Source organism: Callospermophilus lateralis, chromosome 3, assembly GCF_048772815.1.
Source record: "Callospermophilus lateralis isolate mCalLat2 chromosome 3, mCalLat2.hap1, whole genome shotgun sequence".
NCBI classification, from domain to species: Eukaryota; Metazoa; Chordata; class Mammalia; order Rodentia; family Sciuridae; genus Callospermophilus; species Callospermophilus lateralis.
Genome location: NC_135307.1, coordinates 104,177,205 through 104,201,208, shown reverse-complemented (window position 1 = coordinate 104,201,208; position 24,004 = coordinate 104,177,205). Strand labels below are relative to the sequence as shown.

The following is a 24,004-nucleotide window of genomic DNA, read 5'->3' as shown; positions in this document are numbered from 1 at the left end:
CAGCTATTTAGGGAAATTACTAGGAGGATGATAATGATGCCTAATGCTTATATGTGATTACAACATGCCAACCACTATTCTTACAAATCACTTTATCTCACAAAAACTCTACGAAGTAGGCATTATTTCTCCCCATTTGTAGATGAAGCATAGAAGAGTTAATTAACTGCCAACAGCGAGTAAATGTTGCCAAAGAAACATGAATCTAGTCAACAGCATTTTGGGTCAATTATTTGAATTTTTACTTTTCTGTTCCTCTCAGGCCTTCTCATTTCCTAATAGAATTGCCCAAATAGTTGACCGCTGGACTTTTGTATAGATTTAGTAGATGAAACTTCTGAGAGGGATTATGATGTTCTCCAAAGTAATCTCATTTCCTTGAAACCATAAATCAGGCCAGCGTCCCAGCTGACAGTTGTTTCTGAGTGTGGTACACAGACCTCACCCCTTCTGAGAATTGTTCTTTATTGGTCCACAGCAAAAAAAAAAAAAAAAAAAAAAAACACGTATAGAAATTGAGATCCTTCACGGCATTTTTATAAGTAACTTTATGTCCCGACTTGGATTTTGTGCGGGTCTTTTTTTTTTTCTTTTCTTTTTTTTAACTTTTCTGTTCTGTTTTATCAAAGTCTGATCCACAACTAACTAGGAAAAAAAAAAAAAATGAATAATCGCTCCCCACACGTGGGGGAGGTGGGGGTCCACCGTGATTGAACCCGGGGGCACTTAACCACTGAGCCACATTACCAGCCTTATAATAATAATAATAATTATTATTATTATTACTATTTTATCATCATCATCTTTTTAGAGACGGGGTTCTCGCTGAGCAGCTTAGGGCCTCGCTAAGTAGTTAAGGCTGGCTTCGCTCCCCACATTTTGGGAGCACTGCTGTCAAGCGGTTCACACTGGGGAATTTTACCAAATTCTAAGGATTCCTCTAATGTCCAGCTCTCCAAAATGAAGCATCGGATATTTTTCCTCCCCTTTATCCATTTTGTAATGCACAGTTATTGTGACGATCAATAGAGACAAGCAGAAAAAAAAAAAAAGCCTCGTCGGAACTGCAGGCCAGCGTCCCAGCTAACACCAAAAGGGGAGGAAGCACCAAGAGTCCAGTGGTGCGTCCAGGCCACGGGCCCCACCAGCTGGAACGCAGGGCGTGCGCGCACTTGCTAATTTAAGCCTGCGACCGCCCAGGGGCGGGGCGACGCTTTGGGTTTCAAAATGACACCACGCCTCCGCTTCCGCCTGCTGCCGCGCCTAGGGAAGGCCGGGAGGTAGTCACTTCCGCTGGGGCATCTCACTGCGTCCGGGTCAGTTTCTGTCGCCTCTTCTACAGCTGCGGCCGGGAAACGGGGCTGGACTTTCTACGGCTGACCGAGGGGAGCGGGCTCCGCTCGGTGCCGCCTTCTGCGACCTGGCCGTCAGCCCCACGTCGCCGGCCTGGAGGGGCGAAGAGGACGAGGGGGCCAAGGCTTCCTCCGGGGTTAGTGTGGCCTGGGAGGACCCGGCACTGCGAGTCCGGGCTGGGAACGAGCCTGGGGGCGTACGCCTGTGGGGCGTGTGCCCACCGCCCCCCGGGGAGGGGAAACCCAGTGGGGTGTGCGTTGTAGGGGGCGCCTCGGAACCTGCTCCGGAGGTGCTTTCCGGATCCCCGCCCAGCCTAGGTCCCCGCCCTGGGTTCTGCTCGCGGTTGCCAACACCCGCTCCCTGCCCCCACCCGCCTCCTGCTTTTCCGTTTGATGGTTGTCCCTGAGATGGAATCGTCCCTCTTCTCTACCCCCCCCCCCCGCCACCCCAGCCTTGGTGCTCTGACTGATGACTTTGGTTCCTTATTTATGACCAGCGTCGGCCCAGGTGCAGAACAAAGAAACTTGGACTTCTGGTGTGCCTCATACCCTCGGGGGATAGACACGGAAACAGCATAAGTAACTAGGGCTTAAATAGATCTTCTGGGAAACTAAAACAAATATAGGTGTGTACATGAAAAGCTGAGTCCTGCGTGTTTTCACCACGCCTTTCTTGTTTAAATATCTAGGAAAAAATGGTTTGGATTTTCCCGAAGTATAATTGTTGGACCAGGTCATATTAAGTCAGAAACTTATTTGGGTCTTTATTAGGTTTCTTTGAAACTTCCTTTGTCTGTCCTGGCAACTCTGAGGGCACTGCTTTTGTAGTGTTCCATCAAGGTAGTCAAGGTGCCTCCCATTAGTTGAATGAAGTATGTCTTTGCATTTTAGTGTTGCTTTTTTCATCCTCAACTTTGTTTGAATTAGGCTCTCTTTTTCCAAATGTTTGATTTCGTATTTTCAGTTAAATGTATCTTTCCAAATGTTTTATAAAAATTTCTGCAATTGTAAAAGAAATTATGTAATTTGTGAATGTGTAAGCTTTCGGAAGTCATACCCGAAATTACTAATTAAGTTCCTGTAAACTAGTAGTTTTTTGGTTATATTGTACATTTTCTCCTTAGATCTTGTCATTTTACATTCTCTCTAAACTCTTATTCTAGTCTTCATAATAGTTTCTAGTGCAGCCTAATATCTTGGGCATGTACAGGAACTATTACAGACCCACCCTCTGTACATGAAAGTTAAACTAGCTTATCACAAAACAAAAAAAAACTATTATGGTTGTTAGGCATTACAGGACTTTTGAAGCCAAGTGTAACCAAATCTGGCATTACAGATTTATTCTGTATAAAGTTGCCAGTGAACTGGAGACAGTGTGCTATAATAGAAACAATTCTGGACCATATCTGGGAAGGAGGGTGTGTTGTCATTTGACTCATATAAATAAGATAAAATGAAAATGATAACACCAATGTTTTATACCTTACAAAGTTGTTGATTGAAACATATGAGATGAAAAAACAAAAGTGGTTAGTAAATGTGAAAAGCACTCTTTGGGACAGTTGTTCTATCCATTGTATCTATTGTAGGCTGATGGAGTGATAAGGGGGGGAAGGCATCCAGAAAGTAAGAGTGTGTGTGTGTATGTATATGTATGTGTATACACACATGCATACATCTGATAAATGCTCTTTGACAGGATAAAAAGGTATCTCATTAACCTTACATCTTATGAAGCAGAATAGTAATATTTCAAAATTATAGTTTTATATTATACCAAAATTATAACTCTGTAACAGGTGTTAGATTTTAATGTTTTTAGAGGTATCAGAGCATCTCTAGCATATTCTGCACTCTGAAAATTTAGTAAATGTAGGTGGCGTAACTATTCTGCACTTTATTTCCACACTTACATGAAATGTCAACACCACTCCACAGTTTTTCTTTAAATTTTGTGTTAACATTTCTGATAGAGATCTCATTGCATTCTTAGAAACCTACCTGATCCCAAGGGGAGCAATGGCAGGCAAACACTTTTTTCAGGCATGTCTTAATGATCTTCATAAATATGCAGGCTGTTCATTAAAAAGTGAATACCAATATTTTAGAATGGAACATTTTCTTTTAAATGGGTAAGTAAAAGACTTATCTGGGTTTTCTTTCTTCGAGCTGTAATTGATTTCAGCAGAGATGGTCATTACTTGCACCTATTCTAGAAGCAGTGTTAAACTACGTAATAGTAAAATTGCTGAGTACAATTATAAGTTATAATCTATACAGTTCTAAATATGATCTTAATATTTAATTTTTGCTTGCTCAGCTATGCATGGAAATTCCTTTCTTTATCTTTGTTGGGTTTATCACCATACCTCCCTTCTGAAGCTGTTAGAAGGAAATCCATTCTCTCCTTGATTTTTAATCTCACTGATGTCAAAGACTGAAATTCACTATTATGACTTCCACAGATACCTACCATAAATAAGGATATGCTATCACTACCACCAATCTATTGAGAAATCAGATTACTTCTTTTGTATTAGGTTATTTTCACAAGTAACATAGTAAAGTATTATTTCCCCATTCTCCTTTAAAAAAGAAAAATCTTTGAACAAAAAATGGGAAACAACCACAGTTAACTTGTGAGTCAGCAATATCCTGATTTCCTTCAAAGTGGTTGTGCTTACATTAACTCCTTTCTTGTTTGTTTCCTGTTCTTACAGCTGCTTGGTGATAAAGTGCTTCCAAGAACAGTACTCTGAATTGTTGAAATTGTTTTTATCTACCTAATGTACTGTTCTCCTAAAGTTCTTGTTGAAAGGTGGAGTTAATCATGTTTCTCACTCTCATATTCTGTTGAACTAGCTTAATTAATTAACCATCAAACTAAATGTCCATAACAATATAACTGAGATGTATTAACATTACATCATTCACTATTTTAGATTAAAAGTTGAATAAGTAGGTTGAAATAACTGAAAGACTTGGCTTTCTTGTTTAAAGGAGCGTTTTGCAAGTGATAAGCTTGTTCAAGTGGTAAATTAGCTACGAGACTTGGTTTTTCTTCTAGAGTTTCACAATAGAAATATTTCTTTTTACAAATAAGGAATAATTTTGCCAACAGAAAAATTATTGCACATATATGGGTTCCTACAAAGTATTTTTACTACATTTTTGAAGGGTAAAACATAACAAGAATCCTATTTAACAAGCAAAATAAACCTAAGGCTAAACAACAGTTTTCTATCCAGTGTCATACCTTACAGTTAACTATTTTTCCACTTAATATTTGTAGGCCTGAAATGTGCCAAGCAGTGTTCCAGGAGTTGGGAATATATTGATTGCAACTTTCAGTCATTGCTGTTATTTTTTAAATATTAAATATTTTCTGATTATTTGAACTATTTGAGAAAGATAACCCAGAACATCCTAATATTTTTTCCAATTATAGAAAAGTGAGACAAAATAATGGGAAGCATTTCTGATTATATTGAATTTAGAGAAATATATTTGTTCACTGTAGAGTAAGTACCAAAGACTTGAGAAAACATTAAGAAATACAACAAATTAACCATCTAGGAGAAACTAGTCTTTTTTTCAATTCATTATATAAATAGAAGGGGTTGTTTGGTAAGACAGTTGTGTCCCCCACTCCCATTGATTCTCATCCCCTTTACAGAGAAAGATTATTGTCAGAACGAAATCTATAAAGTCATCATTGAAAATGAATGTTAATACAGTATAGATTATGTATTAGAAACAGAAACTGCTAAATAAGTCAAGATCATTGTATTTTAAATCTTTTTTTTCCCCATTAATTTTTCCAAATTGCCTGGCTCATTGTTTTCTCAGAATTAAAAATTCCTTATTCCTGTACATAATAAACTAATTTTTCCAAGCAAATATTTTTGTGAGGAAAAGTCAGCATCTGCCATTTTTTTCTGTGCCAGTGAGTAGATCTTCAAAAATGTAAAACCTTTTGAGAATGTTTGAAACCTTCCTCTGGATGTGTACTGGGAAGACCCTCTCAGTCTTGACTGAGAACAGAATTTAGTTTAACATGTGAAGTTTAAAACTTTTAAGAAATCTCCATTGTAATTTTGTTGTCCTGGAACATAATGCTGTTTTTGGTACGACTTTACTAAATTATTTGAGTATTGTAATGACATAAGGTGAACATAAAACAAGACCACATCTTTGTTTTAGAAGAACAACTGGTATAGCTGGTATCATTTATTTTATTTGAAAAGTACTTTTTTAAATGATACACATAGTTCTAAAAAAATCAAATAGTGTAGAAAGGCTTATTATGAAAACAGTAAAGACTTTCTATGTTATGAATCTTTCTCCCCATACCACCCTCTTTCCTCTTCTACTGGCATCAGCTACTTGTTAACTTTGTTTTTAGTACTTCTAGTCATGTTCCATGGATCTTAAGAAATATGTTACTGCTGTTTTTTAAATAACTTCATCTACTGATTCACTCTAATGTAAATGAACTAAATACTTATATATACCTCATTGCCTGTATTTGTCACTGTTTTTGTTGCACTCTTTACCAGCCACTTTTCATGACTTCTATGTCTGTCAACTTACTCCATCAACCAAAAGGAGGATCTGTAGACTCCTCACTTTGTAAAATGAGGATGGGGGGGAGGTGGCATTCATGCCCTTTGTTAAAAAACTAAAATAAAAGTTTATAACATAAGTTAAAATATATAATTGCTTACAGTAAAATACCCCTAAGTTCAGTCTGAAAAGTTACACTGTGTGAAAAGACATGGTATACATATGAAGCAGATCAAAAGTTAGCCTAATTCTGTTTACTGGACAAGTTACTAAATAGACTGATTCAAGAATTGTGGCGTCAAAACTATAAAGAAAATATAAATGGTAGCATACTACTTGACTCTGCTGAATCTTTTGAGTATAAATATTGTTTACTAGTGTTCAATTTCCAGAATCAAGCTGTATCTTCAGTACTAGGGATTGAACCCAGGGCATACTAGACAAGTACTCTACCACTGAACTACACCCAGTCCTGTATTTAGCTATAATTTCTTATCTTACCTCAATTTTTTTAATGCAATTTAAATCACAATTTGAGACACAATTTGCATATATGCAACTGAAAATTATACTAAGGTATAAGATTGCACCTTTACAGCCAATAAAAATGTGAAGTGGAAATTAAGTTATTGTCAATTTTTCTTTTTTCACAGGATATTGGCTCTCTGGATTATCAGGAGTCAATAGTTGACATTGAATCCAGGCTGAGAATGGAAGGTGTAGAACTGAAAGAAGAATGGCAAGATGAAGATTTTCCAATGTGAGCATTGCTTTTTGATGAAAACAAATGTAGAACAAAACTTCAGATTTTTTTTTTTTTGAGATGTTGCTTAATGAATATTAGGTTTTTTTAAAAAAAATAGTATTGACAAGGTGGTTATTAAATACTGGGAATTGAAAGTTCCTTTGCAGTAGTTGGGAATGATTCTCTTCTTCCATCTCAACATATATGTAATTTTTATTTTTCTTAACTGTTTTGATCATTTAAGTTTCAAAATATTTGTCTAATGAACAATATTTTAATGTGGGATTTTTAGAACTCGAATATGAGAGGCTTCTAGGAGAAGGGAGTTTTAAGTTGTTTGTAAGAAAAAAACTTAGTAAATAAATAAACAAGGATCTTCTGAATCATCTGACTAGCCCCTTTGACACTTTGCAAAGAAAGGCCTTCTATTTAAATGATGCTTTTTGTGCCATCATGATCAGAAAACATACTACCCAGTAAGGTACCTTAGTAATTGGCATATGGACAGCAGGAGCAGGCGGGAGAACTGAGTCATTTTAGCACATGATGATGATAGTAATTTGGAAATGCCAAACTCAAACAAATTGTAGCCAGCAATACCATATTCTCATTTTGAGTAAGCAAGTAGCTTTGTTATGTGATGATCATGCACCACATCATATTTATCCATTTGGATCGTTTTATGATTTTTTAATAATTTTTATGACTTATAATTGGATAAGAGCTGTTGAATAAAGAATTCATATATACTTTTATGTGTCATAGACATATAAGTAACCCCAACAGAATTTTCTAAAAAATTGATTTGTAAATTACCAAATCTTAAGAAACAGCATTGTTCTGTTTTTCATGTAATTGTTCCTATAAGTTTTATTTTTAACAGATCTTTAAGCTTCAAAAAATTTTAATTTCTGCATTAAAGAGTATATTTGTGTCTTCCAGACCTTTACCAGAAGATGATAGTATTGAAGCAGATATACTAGATGTAACTGGACCAGAGAGCCAGCCTGGTAAGAATTTGATACCTGTACTGCCAATGGACTTGGTGTTATTTTTAACATATTTCTTTATCAACACAAAAACAAAAAAAACGCCACAATGAGCTTTTACTCCATCCTAAGGAGCCAAAGGATAAATTGAACATTGAGGAAAACACTTTTGAAGTGCATGGGGAATTTAACCCTCAAAAACATAATCCTCAGGGCTGGGGATGTGGCTCAAACGGTAGCGCGCTCACCTGGCATGTGCGGGGCGCTGGGTTCGATCCTCAGCACCACATAAAAATAAAATAAAGATGTTGGGTCCACCGAAAACTAAAAAATAAATATTAAAAAATTCTCTCTCTCAAAAAAAAAAAAAAAGACAATCCTCAGTTTTTAGAAGTTTTTAAAAGTAGGAGGAAATAGTTTTTTAGTGGTAAAGGTGACTTCGAAGTCTGTCTGTTACTTAAAAAGACATATATATATACCTCACTGTTTTCTTGCCAATGATATAAAAGCAGTAGTGATGAAACTGGGCAGGTTGGCCCATGTCTGTAATCCCAGCCACTTGGGAGGCTGAGGCCAAAAGATTACAAATTCCATAACAGACCAGACAACTTACTGAGACCCTTTCTCAAAAAATAAAAATAATCTCATTGGTAGAACACCCCTGAGTTCAATCCCCAGTACTACCAAAAATAGCATTAGTAATCAAATTCCAAGTTTTGGGCTGGGGTTGTAGCTCACTGGTTAAAGCACTTGCCTATCACATGTGAGGCACTGGATTCATAATTCTCAGCACAACATATAAATTAAAAAAAAAATAAAGGTCTGTCGACAGTTTAAAATAAATTTTTTTTTCAAGTTTCATAAATCAGTGCTTGGGGATTTTGTGTAATATTGTTTTTCTCAAGAATAAAGTGGCTGAAGTGTTTCTCTTTTAACTTGATCATCTGAGCATTCCTTCTACTATTGTTGTGTGTGTTTGTTTTCCACTTTCAGGCTTACTAGAAGTTAATGGAAATAAAGTAAGAAAGAAACTAATGGCTCCAGAGATTAGCTTGACACTGGATCCCGGTGATGGCTCTGTGTTGTCAGATGATTTGGATGAAAGTGGGGAGATTGACTTGGATGGTTTAGACACACCATCAGAGAACAGTAATGAGTTTGAGTGGGAAGGTAATTGTTTTACTGCTTATCTGATCTTTTTATTAATGAATGTTTATCTTTACATTTATATAAGCACACAGACACATGTTTTTGCAATTGTATTCTCTTTAGGAAATACTTGATAAGCCTTAAAATTTTGATCATGAAGCCTACTAAAACCCATGTATTAGAGGATTTTGTTCAAAATATGTTATTCTTTTCAGTGTTCATATATTTAAGTTAAAATTTCTGCAAACATCTAAATATTTTATAGTGTTCAAAACTGTTTGTAGTAGATTATATATGTATCTGTATTTTCTTCTTGATGCCCAATTTTTGTTTCTTTTTATCGACATAAAAAAATATTCCTGGATAGTTAGGTCTTTTTCAGTTGATCTAGTAAGGAAAAAAATCCTTCCAAGAGACATATAATAAGGAATGTGCTAAAAGTGTGGAGAGAAAGTTCTGAAGGGAGACTTAGGAGGGTGATTTTAAAGTAGGTTGCCTGGGTAGTGCTCTACTTTATGAAATTACCAACTTGAATTAATATATACTGTTAGCCCCCAAACCTGATATTTATCATTTTAATTATTTAGAATTCAAAGGAATTGGCATGTGTTTTGTTTTGCATGCTTTCTTGAGTTAAATAATTGGTTTTTTATTTATATATAACAGCGGAATACATTACAATTCTTATTACATATTTTTATATAGTTAATAATTTTTATATCTATTTATCTTTAAAGTGATTTTTTTTTTCAAAGCAGTGTTTAGCAGTAGGTATTTTATCTGCAGTGAAGGTGATATGCTGTGTCTTTTGTTCTTCTTCCCTGTTTTACTGGTTCAATAAGCAGTCCAGTAACAAGCAATATTTTATAAGATACTGAAATAGTTTTCTGCCTATGTGTTTTGTCTCTTCTTTCTTTAATGCTGCTGTAGTCATTTCCTGGAAGGATATTTTCGTTAACAGCTTTGTCTTGGAAACAAACAACTAACATGCAGTAGGTTTCCCCTCCCCCCATCTTTTGGTAAGGACTATAATACTAAAATTTTGAAAATCATTATTTCATTAAAAATCAGCTACTGCAATCTTGAAATATAAATTACATCTAATCGTTGATGCTTATGCTTTTGCTAATGGTAATTTAAATAGACTTTTGCATGTATTCTTCTTAATATTATAAATACTCTTCTGCTTCATAAAACTGATCAAATGAGAAATGATTATTGAGTAGTTAACCACTTTCTATCTGGTATTACAATTTGGAGGAATTAATTTATGTGTTAAAAAAGAGATCAACTCTCAGTTACTTGAAGTAACTTGTGGTAGTAACTGTCTTGGACAGTGCTGTCGTAATTGAAATCTGGAAATGCCTGAAGGGTCAATGTATTAAAGACTCATATGGCTCTATGAATTGTCTTTCCTGAACTTGTTGATAGACATTGCACTGTGATTAACTATCTTTGTTGAATTGGGCAATAAAAAGTTTTATAAAACTGTGATTCCCAAAGGAATAAATGGCCTTAAATTAAAAGCAAGCCTTTTCCTGTATTATGGAAGGGATATTTCAAATTCCACAGACAGTGTAGCAAAAATTGTCTGCATGGTGGCATACACCTTTAGTCCCAGTTGCCCAGGAGAGGATTATTTGAGCCTAGGAGTTTGAGGCCAGCTTGGACAATAAAGACCACATCTCAAAAGAAAAAAGAAATCTCTAACTAATCTAGATAGTGAAGTGGTTAACTTATAACTTGATTTTTTTTATAGAAATAACAATTTGTGATTCAAAACCCTTTTATTTTGACAGATGATCTTCCAAAACCCAAAACAACAGAAGTAATTAGGAAAGGCTCAATCACTGAATATTCAGCAGCAGAAGAAAAGGAAGATGGACGACGCTGGCGTATGTTCAGGATTGGAGAACAGGACCACAGGGTTGATATGAAGGCAATTGAGCCCTATAAAAAAGTTATCAGTCATGGAGGTAAAAGTTACTGAAGTTTGTTCAGATTTTTTAATGCAACATCAGAACTCTGTATGCTTTCAGAAAAGAAAATATCCCCAGAGATCTTGCATAACTTTGAAAACATAATAAATAGTTCTCATATTGTTTTAGGAACATAACAGGTTTGAAGTAAAAGGATAAAACCTACATTTAAAAATTGTTAACAAAAAAAACCAAATGCCGAATGTTTTCTCTGATATAGGGAGGCTGAGTCATAGTGGGGTTGGGAGGGGGAGCATGGGAGAAATAGACAAATTCTAGAGAGGGCAGAGGGGTGGGAGGGGAAGAGAGGAGGCATGGGGGTAAAAAAGATGGTGGAATGAGATGGATATCATTACCCTAACTACATGTATGAAGAAACAAATGGTGTGAATATATTTTATATAACCAGAGAGATAAAAAATTGTGCTCTATGTGTGTAATATGAACTATAATTTATAGCATTGTGCTGTCATGTGTAACAAAATGAATTAATTAATTTTTAAAAATTATTAATATATGCATATAGTAAGTTCAAAAAGTATCAAAATAAATGCAGTGAAATTTCCCATCTGCCCCTATCTCTATACCCCCTAAAACAGGGAGTTTATTAATTCTCCCCTTTGTATGCATTTATAATTTATATGGAATAAAATGCTGTGATCTTAAGTATATATGGTTCAATGAGTTTTGACAAATACTTACATAATCACATATGCCCACTCCTGAACATATAGAACATTTTCATTGCCCCATAAAATTCTCTTAATAACCCTTTCCAATGAATTCCCCCTCTCTGGTAACCACTACTCTAATATCTACCCCTGTGATTAGTTTTGCCTATTCTAGAATTTTATGCAAAATTATAGTATGTATTCTTGTTTACCACTCTTCTTCAGCATGTTTTTAAGATTCCTTCATGTTCTTGCACACATCTTCTTTTTTACCCACCTACCAGGTATTGAATACAGGGATGTTATACCACTGAATTACGTCCCTAGCCCTTTTTATTTTTTATTTTGAGACACTCGTACAATTTCACTAAATTGCCCAGTATGGCCTGGAATTGAAATCCTTCTGTCTCAGTCTTTCTCATAGCTAAGAATACAGGCATTCACCACCATGCCTAGCTATAGTTTATTCTTTTATATGGCCAAATACTAGCCCATTGCATAAATGAATTAAGTTTATTTATCCATTTTCATTTTGATAGTCATGTGTATCACTTCCAGTTTGGACTGTGAATAAGACTGCTTATGAATATGACTGTTGGTGAACATTCTTATACAAATTTTCTCTTGGATATTAGTAAAACTTGGATTGATATTAGTAAACTGTAACTCCTAATTTACCTTAAAGCCCTTAACAAACCATTTAGCTTTACTAGAGAACTAGCTCATTCTATAATTTTGTAGAGCATCCATGTTGCATATTTATGGGGTATTCAAAAATAATAAAGTTTAGTTCCTTCCCTTAGGAGATTTTCTAGTCAAATGGGACAGCTAGGAAAGTACAAGTTCCTGTCAGTCTGACTGTACCATATATAAAAGTTTACCTAGGTACTGTGTAAATAGTGCCAGAAAGTCAGAGTGCAAATCATTCTATAGAGCACGTCTTGTTTCTTTAAATCCTCCTAACACTGGACAGAGGCATACAAACTGATTTTATTTTCTACATAGAATCATTTCTGCTTGATTTACTTTCTGCCAAATGCATTCCCCTGCTTATTTCTACAATCTTCATTCATCTGAAAGCAAATCACTTGAATATTTGCAGTAATATTCTTCTGCCTAATTTAATCTTATTCAGATGAAGGAAACAGGATAATCTGAATCAGGAAGTCCAACATGCGTTAATTCAGCTCATTGGTAGAAATAAAGTTGTGAGACCTGCCTTATGATTTAAACCTAATATCTTTCAAAAAATAGCACTTTATTTTTTATACAGGAAAATAATTATATTGGACAATTACACTTAATGTGTTTTGTAATTGAGGAATTAGGAAAGTTAGTGAAGATTCTAATGTTCTTGAAATGTTCAGTCTTTTCAGTTCATATTAAGAAACAATAGAAATGATGGTTAAAGCAAAAATATTGTTACTGAATATAGCTTAATATCTAAATATTGCAGTTGAAACACATTAGTACCTTTTTTTTCCACTGAGAATTATGTCAGAGATATAATTCTTTCTTGGTTCTGATCTCCTCAATTCTACAAAACATTAGGCATTGTTGAAAATAAAACTAACTTTTAGAAAACACCCACTTTATCTGTTAAGTTGCATAAAATGTTTATTTCAGATGTTGTGTCTTTTTGGATTATATCATGTTATTTGTCTACTTGCTAAAATATGGCTCTTTAACTGTGTCAATTGATTATTTTCTATCAATCATACTGATGTCCTCTAAAAAAAATCTTTAAGAGTAAAATCATGCTAGTGATTTTGTATTTGATTTCTTTTTCAGGATATTATGGGGATGGATTAAATGCCATTGTTGTGTTTGCTGTCTGTTTTATGCCTGAAAGTGGTCAACCTAACTATAGATACCTGATGGACAATCTCTTTAAGTAAGTATATCTTAAAATGTTTAGACAGAATTCTGAGCTAAATGGATCTCTAGTTTGAGGAAGTGAATTAAGCTATGTAAAAATTATATAAATAATCCCTTTTCTGACTCTTTTAAGTCATTGCTCTTTGGAATTATGAAACTATAGTTTTCCAACTCAACAAAAAGATTGGCATTTTTTAAATTAGAAGGTATATCTCATATCTCTTCCAACTTCTTTATAAACATCTGAGGACATATAAATATAAAAAAGTGACTTTCATCTTAGAATCATGTGGCTAAAATACATTTACCCATAGAAGCCTAATGTAATGAGCTGACTCACTTCTTACATTTCCAAAGAGTTGTTCTATTTCTGAGATTATTCTGGGTGCAGTTTTTAAAATGTATTTGTGAAAAATTTAAATCATACACAGAAAAGTATATCACATCTTCATATATAAGTCACCCACTTCAGCAATTACCAATTTAGACTTCATTCCTAATTCTTTCCCCACTATACAATTTTGAAACAGATCCCAAACATCATGTCATTTAATCTATAAATATTTCAATATTTATATCTAAAAAATAACTTGGTTTTAAGTAATTATAATGCCAGCTAATGCAATTTTAAATTTTTAATTGTGTCTGTTCTCATCAAGTGGGAGAGAAGGGAATTGTATAATTTGTACAACCTAGTTCAGGTTTACACAGTGATATTTAAGAGTTAAACTTAATTTATTTTTGCAGGTATGTTATTGGCACTTTGGAGCTATTAGTAGCAGAAAACTACATGATAGTTTATTTAAATGGTGCAACAACTCGAAGAAAAATGCCCAGTCTGGGATGGCTCAGAAAATGTTATCAGCAAATTGATAGAAGGTAACAAAAACTGAATAATTTTTACAGATGGCTTTATTCAGTTAAGTTTTATATTTGATTCCCACTTAAAAATACTCTGTTTCTTGCTGGGTGCAGTGGCACATGCCTGTAATCCCAGCAGTTTAGAAGGCTAATGCAGGAGGATTACAAGTTCAAAGCTAGCCTCAGCAAACTTAGTGAGGTCCTGTCTCAAAATTAAAAAAAATGAAAGTGGCTGGATGTGGCTCTGTGGTTAAGCACCTCTGGGTTCAATCCTTGGTATCAGAGTTTAAAAAAAAAAAAAATACTATAGCCACTTTTTAAATTAAGTGTTAATTTCATAATAGGTCTCTATTTTCTAAAGACAGTATTTCCCAACGTCATGTAGTAAACTAATTTTGATCTGTGCCATAAAGAATAATTCTTTAAACAAACTGCTAAGATTGCACTTATTATCCCTCATACCATTTAAAACACTTTACTACAATTTACATCTTGGGAAAAGAGGGAGAACATAGTTCTTTTCCTGTTAAATTTTGAGTGTTGCCTTATTTATACTTCTTAGTATGTTTTATGTTCCTTAAAGATACTAGTTTAGTTCTAATTTTTCTTTGGAACAAACTCCAAAATATACGTAGAGTACGTTATCTCAGGAATTAGTTGTCTGTGCTAATGAAGGAACTTGAATCTTCCAGTTGGTTTAATAGGTACCTAAATTTGGCATTGGTTCACACTGGTAATTAAATATATATGTATTTGATGATCACTTTATGTGTGAAATATGCATGGATAAATAAGCATTTTTTAATTAAATATTTATTTTTTTAGGTGTAGATGGACACAACACAATGCCTTTATTTTTATGTGGGGCTGAGGATCGAACCTGGGTCCCACCTGTGTGAGGCAATTGCTCTACCACTGAGCCACAATCCCAGCCTGATAAATAAACATAGTCACAATGTTAGCCCTTAAGTGTACACATTAGATGTGATTTGTGGTGTTCCTTTAGTTATCTCTCCTCCCACCTCTGCCTGCACAGAGTCTTTCATGGTATTGAAGAAATTAGTACCAATTTCTCCCTAGTCTTGAAAAAGAAAAATAGTTTGCTTTTTATGTTCTATATTAGTCTTTCCCTGGTTGACAAGTTCTGAAGACCAGTGAATGAATGCTAGGAGACACTTAATAACATTCTATATTATATATATACACACATACACATACACACATAAATTGACCAAATGAAATAATTTTTTTTTCATAGCAGTAGAAGGAACCATTATAGTTCAAGAATGTTTTCTTGTCTTTAAAAAGTGTTAATACATAAATGAGAACTTTTGGGATGATATATTTCAGTTATTTTGTATAAACTGGCACATGTCTTTAAAAGCATTTTAATTTGTAGGAAATTTATAATTTTCTTTTCCTTTTTTCTAGGTTACGGAAAAACCTAAAATCCCTAATTATTGTGCATCCCTCTTGGTTTATCAGAACACTCCTGGCTGTTACAAGACCATTTATTAGGTAGTTTTATTCATGTAGAAAAAAATTCCTTATTTAAATTTCTTGTCAGTACTCATAGTCAAAAATATTGAGGTAATTGTTTTTATTTTTTTTCATAGCTCGAAATTCAGCCAAAAAATTAGATACGTCTTTAATTTGGCAGAGCTAGCGGAACTTGTTCCCATGGAATATGTTGGCATACCAGAATGCATAAAACAGTATGTTTTGTTTTATTCCTTTAATTGTATTGGATCTTTATATTTTGATGTGTAAGGTAATATTTTTCAGTATTTCTTACTACACATATTTCATAACAGCTTTTTAAAGACTGGTTATAATCTAAGAGATGATTTCCTGATAGGTTAGTACTAAAGAACATTCCCTGTACTTAAACATGTTGCTCTCCAAATTTGAGTAAACTCATCATAGCATTTGAAAAATCACAATGCTAAATAAATAAATAAATTATTAATTAAATCAACCTAACCGTAATACTTAGCAGTGACTGGAATTTGTTCTGTTTACCAGATTCACTTATTTTCATCTAGCTTCTAAAAAGAATTGGTATAAGTCTAATCTGAGGTTTGGTATTTTTAATATGTCTATGCCAGATTTATTAAGTTAATTTTTACCTTCTGCATAATATGTTCAGTATTTTTGGTCTTCCCTGGAGACTTAATATGATTTCATTTTTAGTCTATTTTGTTTAAGTTTTTGTTAATCTCATAATGTGTATTTACTGAAATAACTCTTCCTTACTAAGGTATGAAGAAGAAAAGTTTAAAAAGAAACAAAAAAGGTATATGCACACCTTGACTGGGTTGCATCTAGACTAGTCCATTTGCATTGCACAGACTAACTCTTCTTTATTGGTTGGTTAGCTTGTAGAGAAAGATAATAGCACTTGTAAATATAAATACACCCCAACATCCAAATATAGAAAATCCAGAGTCCTCAAATTGAATATGATTGGATTCACCCTGTTTTAATACCAAATAAAACGCCAGTTAGTAATTAAAGCCCCTCTTCTTTTGTTACTGATCTGAACACTATTGGTGAAACCACAGAAATTACTGAGAATGCTATTTAAAATAACCAATACTTTTAAGATTATCTGTTTCATTCCTTTCTTTAAATCTTAGTGCTTTGAAATATGTATGCAAACTTCTAAGTAATCAAATTTGTTTCTTGGGGTTGATTATATTTGCAATGCAAATACTCTTTAGCTAACCAACATTGATTTCCTTGTATGCTTAAATTAAATAGCCTGCTAACCAGTCAAATTGTACATGTGGTAAAATACCTAAAAGTTCAATGTACCATTTAACAGTTAAACACTCTGCTTTCCATTTTAAATTTAATTTTGAATACTTTTGCTTTGAGCATAACAAACTGTTATCTGTTAATATCTTGGCATAGAAGATGAAAAGGCAAGGTATAAAATAGTTACCACTTTATGAAGTAGTTTAGAAAAGTAGGTTTTGGATCTAATTTGTTAGATCTAATTAGATCTGATTTGGATCTAATTTGTTTATAGATTTTTAAAAAATATTTACATTAGCAAAACATGGTTTACTAAATCTTCAGAATTAAGATGAGAGGTTATCATATATGTATTAATCATTTTGACAAGCTAAACTGGATCTAGCTATAAGTAACGTACTGGAACATTCTTAATTTTGAATATATTTCCATTCTTTTGGTGAGAATTCAGTTGACCATGTGATAGTGTCATAGGTTTACATTTCTCTCTGACACTTTGTAAGAGTGTGGGCAGTGTTTGTGGATCATGCTGATTTCTCATTCCTTTCTTAAGCATTGCTTTGCATTTGCCGGACAAGTGGCTGGAATTTAAAATAAAATCTATAATCGTAGAATGTTTTGAAGCCAGCTACTTCCTGGATTTTAAAATGAATTGCTTTTGTTGATGAAATGGGCTGTATGATATCTTTTTAAAAGTTTTTAGTGTTTAATCAACTGTCACGTAGTTTCAGTAGCAGAAAAAAAAAATGGGACTCATACTTTTTTATTTAAATGCATTGTTTGAAATCTATTACTATTATTTTGATTTTGTTTTTCACCGTTGTTTGTGTCTAACCTTAAATAATAATATTGCATATATCTTAAGTAACTTAATTTTTATATAGAGTTTCTTTAGCCTTAAAAAATAATAAATCATTATCAGTTTGAGAATAATAAAATTCAATTTTAATACAGAAAAATGTTCTTAAAGTCAAAATATTGGCTAAGTATGAGACCTTATGTAAGGCAATATCTCCATGTTAAGTATTGGTGTTTAAAAGGGTATTGAGTATTGTGAGTATTGAAGTACAGCAGTTTTAAATGTCTCAGATGTTTCTTTCAAATAACTCCCTGCCAGTGTGGCCAGGTAGCTAGGGATTGTAAAACTGTTTCAACAGCTTAAAAATAAAATAATTATGATTATCAGATCTTTCAAATATTTATAAAGAATATTTTTAAATGTTAATCCAGTTTTACAACAGACCACAGCTTTTTATTTGTTTGGTACTGGTACAGACCTACACCCCCAGCCCATTTTTATTTCTGAAACAGGATCTGGCTAAGTTGCAGAGGCTGGCTTCAAACTTGGTATCCTCCTGCTTCAGACTCCCAAGTCTGTAGGTTTATAGGCATGTACCACCAAACCCAGCCAGGCCAGAGCTTTTAGATCTGATTCACTAATATTCAGGTGATCATAGTAATGGGTCCTAATCATCATAGGACTGGAAACAGGTATAATCTCTTCCTGCATCATACCAGATTATTTTAAATGTCCCCACATAAGTTATTCAAATTACTACATATATGAGAGTAATAGACTGTTGTATATTGTCTTTAAGGGTTGTCTATAATTATGCAATAATTATGTAATCCTTCAAATCTCCATGTGCCTAAATATTTATACTGCCTCTGTTCAAACAACCACTAATCTCTAATGAGATTTTAATGTACATTTAGGTATTTCTTGGTTTTAAATCCTTAACAGTTTCTTATTATCAGCATAAGTGAAAGACATTCACTAAGTGTACCAATAAATTTTGGAGAATGATTAGGTTTCAATAAGCCTGCATTTTTTGCTGAACTTAAGATCATATAATCATTTAATGATGATTTAGTGGCTTTAGTGACACTTTATATTTCTTTGTGAATCCATGACATCAGGCATGCTAGGCAAGTACTCTACCACTGAGCTAAACCCCCATCTCCCTTCATATTTCAGTAAATAAAATCTTTTTTGAGGGAGTTATTTTTCATGTTGCCAGTCTCTTAGCCCTTGAATCCCTGCTGCAGCCACACTATGTCATGAACTAGTCTTTAAAGAAACTGTATTCATGTTTCTTGCCAGTGTCCTGTCTTTTAAAAATTCTCTTTTCTGGATGGGGAAATAATGTTTGGTAATCTTTTTCTGTGTCTGCTTCTTTGCACAGCTTTGTTGTTTTTTTTGTTTGTTTTTTTTTTTTTTTTTTTTTTAACAGAATAATATTCTATGTTAAAAGTAGTTACTGGTACTTTTAGAAAGGTTTGTTTAGTTACTGGTATCTCATTTTCTGTATATTTTGTTGAACAGAGTTGATCAAGAACTTAATGGAAAACAAGATGAACCGAAAAGTGAACAGTAAGTTTGGCATCTAGTTCAAACAAGACTGAAGAATGTGCTGATGAAGCAATGCTCTCTTTTGCATTTATAATGCATTTATTGGCTTGCATTTTTATGTAATCTGTTACAAAATTGACTTTTTCTTAATGGACTTTTGTACAAGGGGCTATTCACTGCTGTATTGGTTTGCAAATCTCGAATTTAGCTCTTAAATGGTTAATTATATTGTAATCATTTTGTATTTTATATTGCTAATTAGCAGAGAACTACACTTTATAAAGCAGTTTTTGCATTTGTTTATTGAGTGATGATGCATCTTCAGTAAAATATTTATATGCCTAAATGTCAAAGAAATAATATATATTTTTATGTTTTTGAGCAAAATTTTTTAATGTATACCTATCTTGTAGAAGAATAGGCAGGTAAATAAGATCATGATTTTATAAAGTACATGTTAGATGTTTTGATTTTGTAAATGGTTGAATACATTTCCTGGGTAACTTTAGAAAATTAAGTTGCTCTAAGGCAAGGGTCAGTTAAACTGATTTTCTCAAATATCCAAAGATCATGTACATAATTTAAGTAGATAGTACCATCCCAAGCTTTTTTTTTTTTTTCCACTTAATGTATATTGTTCCTTAATTCAGAAGCACAAATACAAGTGCATTGTACACTTTTTCCTCTGAAAACAAGTCAAAAAGCCATTTTTAGAACTAATAGGTTAGAAGTTAGGGTTTGTACATATGTAAATATGGGATATTTTATCTTCTGGCCCAAAGTCAGAACTGTTATAAAAATTTTTGGATTTGTTCACTAATGTGAAATAAGCTGTGTGTCCAGGGTATCACTCCCCAGAATTCGTGTGAGTGCTTTGTAATATTGCAGAGAATGTGATGAGTATTCACTGTCACAATTTCTGTAGAAAACAGGGGCTGCTTTTTAAACTGCTCTCACTGTGGGCACTTTACCAAAATACTTCCATATCAATTATTTGAACTCAGTAGTAGTTTGACCTAGTCAAATATGAAGTGCTTTCAAGTTTCTGTTGAATCGAGCTTGACAATAATAGACAATAATAGTGTAAATTAAGTTAATTTTGTATGTCTTAGAGCATCATTATATTGCGCTGTTTGGGATGAAACATTTGATAAGTATGTAAACTCCTTGTTTCATTTGGTAAGTACTATTATATTGAAATAAACTGTATTTGTGCCTCCAAACAGAGCTTAATTAACCACAGAATCATTCTAAAACAACAGATTTGTCCAGAATTTTCATAAACTTGAGTGACATATACTTAGTAAATTTAATATTCTCCATATTTAAAGGTCATGCTGTCCAGCATGTCCTGTAAGCTATTTTACAAAAAGAGAAGGGTAGAGTAGCAAAATTGAAGTAGATTTGTGCCTAGCTTTTTAAGATTTATTCTCTTCTGTACTGATCATACAATCATGGCTTTACCATTGTCATTTTTTTAATATAAAGTGTCTGCTATAAAAGGGGATTTTCCTTTACTTTTTGTCCTCATCAGTCCTAAACTTGGTATGCTGACTTAAGTCCAGTTATGGGAGATGCTGGAGGATTCCTTGGATGAAGCATTCTTCAGCAGCCTTTTGACTGGGATCCAGCAGCTCTAGACAGATCTTTTATTAATGTCATTACAATGAATTAAGCCAAAACCATTATTCTTGCTGAAATCTTAGAAACACTTTGTATTGAAGAAATAAACTGACAAAAACTATTCAGGCATTCCTTCAGAATTTGGGGATTATGAATAAAGATGTTGGATTTAATTGTGGTTAGATAACACTTGTAGACAATTTTAAGTAGTCTTTCATCTGTGTGTCTCAAAGTGGACTGGGCTTTTTAATAGATGGTTTTGCACCACATTAAGTATTTGGCTCTTCAGTTTCAAAAATACATGATAATTTTCACTCAATTCTTTTATTATGTTTATTAACTTATTTTTGCAGAAATTGTTCCTAAATATATATTGTTGCAAAATGGTCTGTTTCAATTTTTTTTAACAACAGAAGTAGCCTATTTGCTGTCAGAATATTAAAATTCAGAAAGAACAATGACATTTTTCCATATTTGATTTTAATTTCCATTGCTGATTGATGTGAAAGTACTTTTAATTTATTAACTTTCTGCCAAGGTCATAGAACTAACTTAACTGGTTTGAATATTCTGTCACTGTCTTTGGCTCTAAGTACACCTTTTTAACCAAAAGTTTCTCTTTAAAAAGTATGAGGTAATTTGATCCTCTATTCTGCTTTGATTATAGTACTAAGCAAGCACCAAGGAGAGACATGATACCAACCCCACATTTAAGCTTTTAATAGTCTAACTCAAGGGGTTAGGAGGAGAAATGACATAGGATTCTAATAGAGTCTACCAGTGTTATTGAAAAGAAGGGAAACCTTTATAAAGGAATAAAGATTTAGCTGTTATCAGAGATGCCATTGAATGTGTCTCTCCTAAGGAAAGTACTATATATATATATATATATATATATATATATATATATATATGGCAGCTGATTATTTGTATCCAGCAGAAAACCTATGGGCTATGCACAATGTATGAACAAGGCTGGATTGTAGGAGGATAAAGCTGGTAAAACCTACAAATAGAATTCATATTTTCCTCTGCTTTTTCTTTTCATATAAAAGCAAGTTTGAATCCTGGCTTAGTAAGTAGAGTGCTCAAATTAAAGTTTAGAACCATTATTTCTGGTTTTAAATTTGATAAACCTTAGTTTTCCATAAGGGACATCACACTGCACTGAATACTGAAATCTGATTAACAAATAAATATAGCTAGAATTTCATCAACTGCAATTCCAGAATTAAAAAAGGTAAAGGATTTGTCTCTTAATAGACTTCTTTCAACTAACTGTATAAACTCAGTATTAGCTGTTTATATGAGTGCTCAGAGAATTTGGAAATGTGTTTGATTTAATGTAAAAGTGGCTTTTTAAAATTCTTCAGTTGATAGTTAAGTTAGCATTAGAACTTGTACAACAAGCCAGTTGCTTGATGAGGTTAGTAATATTGTATGTAAGATGACACAGTACCTTCAGCCTTCCCTTTCCTGTATGCTAAATAGAAAATTGTTAACGTTGCTCAATCAGATGGCAGCCTGAGATAGGATGACACTAGAGATTGGCTACACCATTCCATTTTGTTTTCATGCCTTTTTCCCCATGTACTTGAAAAATGGATTATAAATAAATCTCAGGAATGAAGTAAATGAATTAATGTACTTTAAAGGCCTGTTTTGCAATAGGAGAGGTTTTTTTTCTAATTTTTTAAACTTTATTTATTTATCTATTTTATGTGGTGCTGAGGATGGAACCTGGTGCCTCAGACATGTTAGGCAAGCACTCTACCACTGAGCCACAGTTCTATCCCAGAAGAGTTTATCTTGTCATAGGGAATGGGAATGGTGCAGTTTGCCTTGCTAGGAGAAAGTGTGGAGAACTTAGACTGCATGAGAAGGCTAACTGGGGAGAAAAGTGAGGTACTATCTACTGGATATTCTAAATTAGTACAAAAGAATTACCTGGGGGAACTCCCCTTCCTGAGATTCTGAATGAATTTAAAATCAGATCACTGGGGAGGCCTAGTAATGTAACTTCTTTATTAAGTCCTAAATGGTAATTGAAAATAGTTTGTTGAATAGTAAGGAGTGACTAAAATTTGAAAGGACAGCTTTGTTGCAACTATATATTTTTTTTGAGAACTAAATGAAAAATGAACAACACATTAAGCACCAGGTGAAAATTAAAAGAGTTCATTGCATTCACATAACTAGAGTGTGACATGCCTTTATGCTTCAGATAACTATCTTACAAGACATTCTACAAATGATTAAAATGTTTGCCTCAGTATCTTTCTGCATTTTCACAGTTTGACAAAGAAGGAACTTGAAAAATAATTACCAGCTGCTACTGCACACTTTTTGAATATCAACTTAACAGTAGCTTAATTGTTTACATAAACTTAGCCTAGTAAGTAATGGTGTTTCAGAGTCACTGATTTGCAAAGTCCTTGGGGCACTCATTATATTCACTTGGAATAATTCAGTTTGTTAGATACTAATTGACTTTGATATAGTTCAAAAATATTTTTAATTACCACAAGTTCACAATTTAATGTGACCTTTTCACTATTAAGATCATGATCTCATTATCTCTCTTTTTTTTTTTTTTTTTTTTTTTTTTGTGGTGGTGGTGGTGGTGGTGCTGGAGTTTGAACCCAGGGCTTGTGCATGCTGGAAGAGCACACTACCAGTGAGCTTATCCCCAGCCCAGGATGATGTTGACTAGCTTAGTACTGTCATTTCACAGTGTGAGAAATTCAGTTCTGAGGTGTATGTGCAAATTGTTGATGTGTTTCAGGTGAGAAATAACTCAGTTGGTCATGATTTGCTAAGAAGATGTAATTTTTTTTTCCTTTGACTTGTTAGGAGTACAACAACTTGTGTCCTGATCTGTTGCACATATTTTTGCAACATGCATGAATTTAAATAAATTAATTGGAACGATTGCATTTGTTTTTCTCTTTCATTATGCTACCATTTTTTTCACTTAAATATCTAATTTTCAGATACTCTTCTTTATGTAGTCTGGGTACTTCCTATTCTTTTGGGAATGAAAAATTCAACCAGCTTAAACATTTAAACTATAAT

At 33.5% G+C, this 24,004-nt stretch overlaps 1 protein-coding gene across 2 annotated transcripts; it reads left to right on the top strand.

The window, feature by feature from the left end:
• Nucleotides 1–1,301: 1,301 nt before the first annotated feature.
• On the top strand, nucleotides 1,302–23,865 carry Bnip2 (BCL2 interacting protein 2). Of its 2 annotated transcripts, XM_076850872.2 has the most exons (12): nucleotides 1,302–1,489; nucleotides 6,575–6,681; nucleotides 7,609–7,676; nucleotides 8,649–8,825; nucleotides 10,604–10,780; nucleotides 13,246–13,348; nucleotides 14,080–14,211; nucleotides 15,625–15,711; nucleotides 15,810–15,908; nucleotides 16,454–16,489; nucleotides 19,280–19,327; nucleotides 20,841–23,865. In XM_076850872.2, exons 2-12 carry the CDS (start codon nucleotides 6,632–6,634, stop codon nucleotides 20,863–20,865), a joined length of 1,002 nt encoding a protein of 333 aa, XP_076706987.1. In that variant the 5' UTR covers nucleotides 1,302–1,489; nucleotides 6,575–6,631; the 3' UTR covers nucleotides 20,866–23,865. The 2 variants fall into 2 exon arrangements, with proteins under 2 accessions (XP_076706987.1, XP_076706988.1); XM_076850873.2 differs by lacking the exon at nucleotides 16,454–16,489.
• The last annotated feature ends 139 nt before the right edge of the window (nucleotides 23,866–24,004 follow it).

Bases quoted from the DNA above. Each gene is read 5' to 3' on its own strand.
- Bnip2 (XM_076850872.2), top strand. From the start codon at position 6,632: ATGGAAGGTGTAGAACTGAAAGAAGAATGGCAAGATGAAGATTTTCCA. The intron at 6,682-7,608 runs GTGAGCATTGCT...TGTGTCTTCCAG, and splicing joins CAAGATGAAGATTTTCCAAT to ACCTTTACCAGAAGATGATA. The intron at 16,490-19,279 runs GTATATGCACAC...TTTGTTGAACAG, and splicing joins TTTAAAAAGAAACAAAAAAG to AGTTGATCAAGAACTTAATG.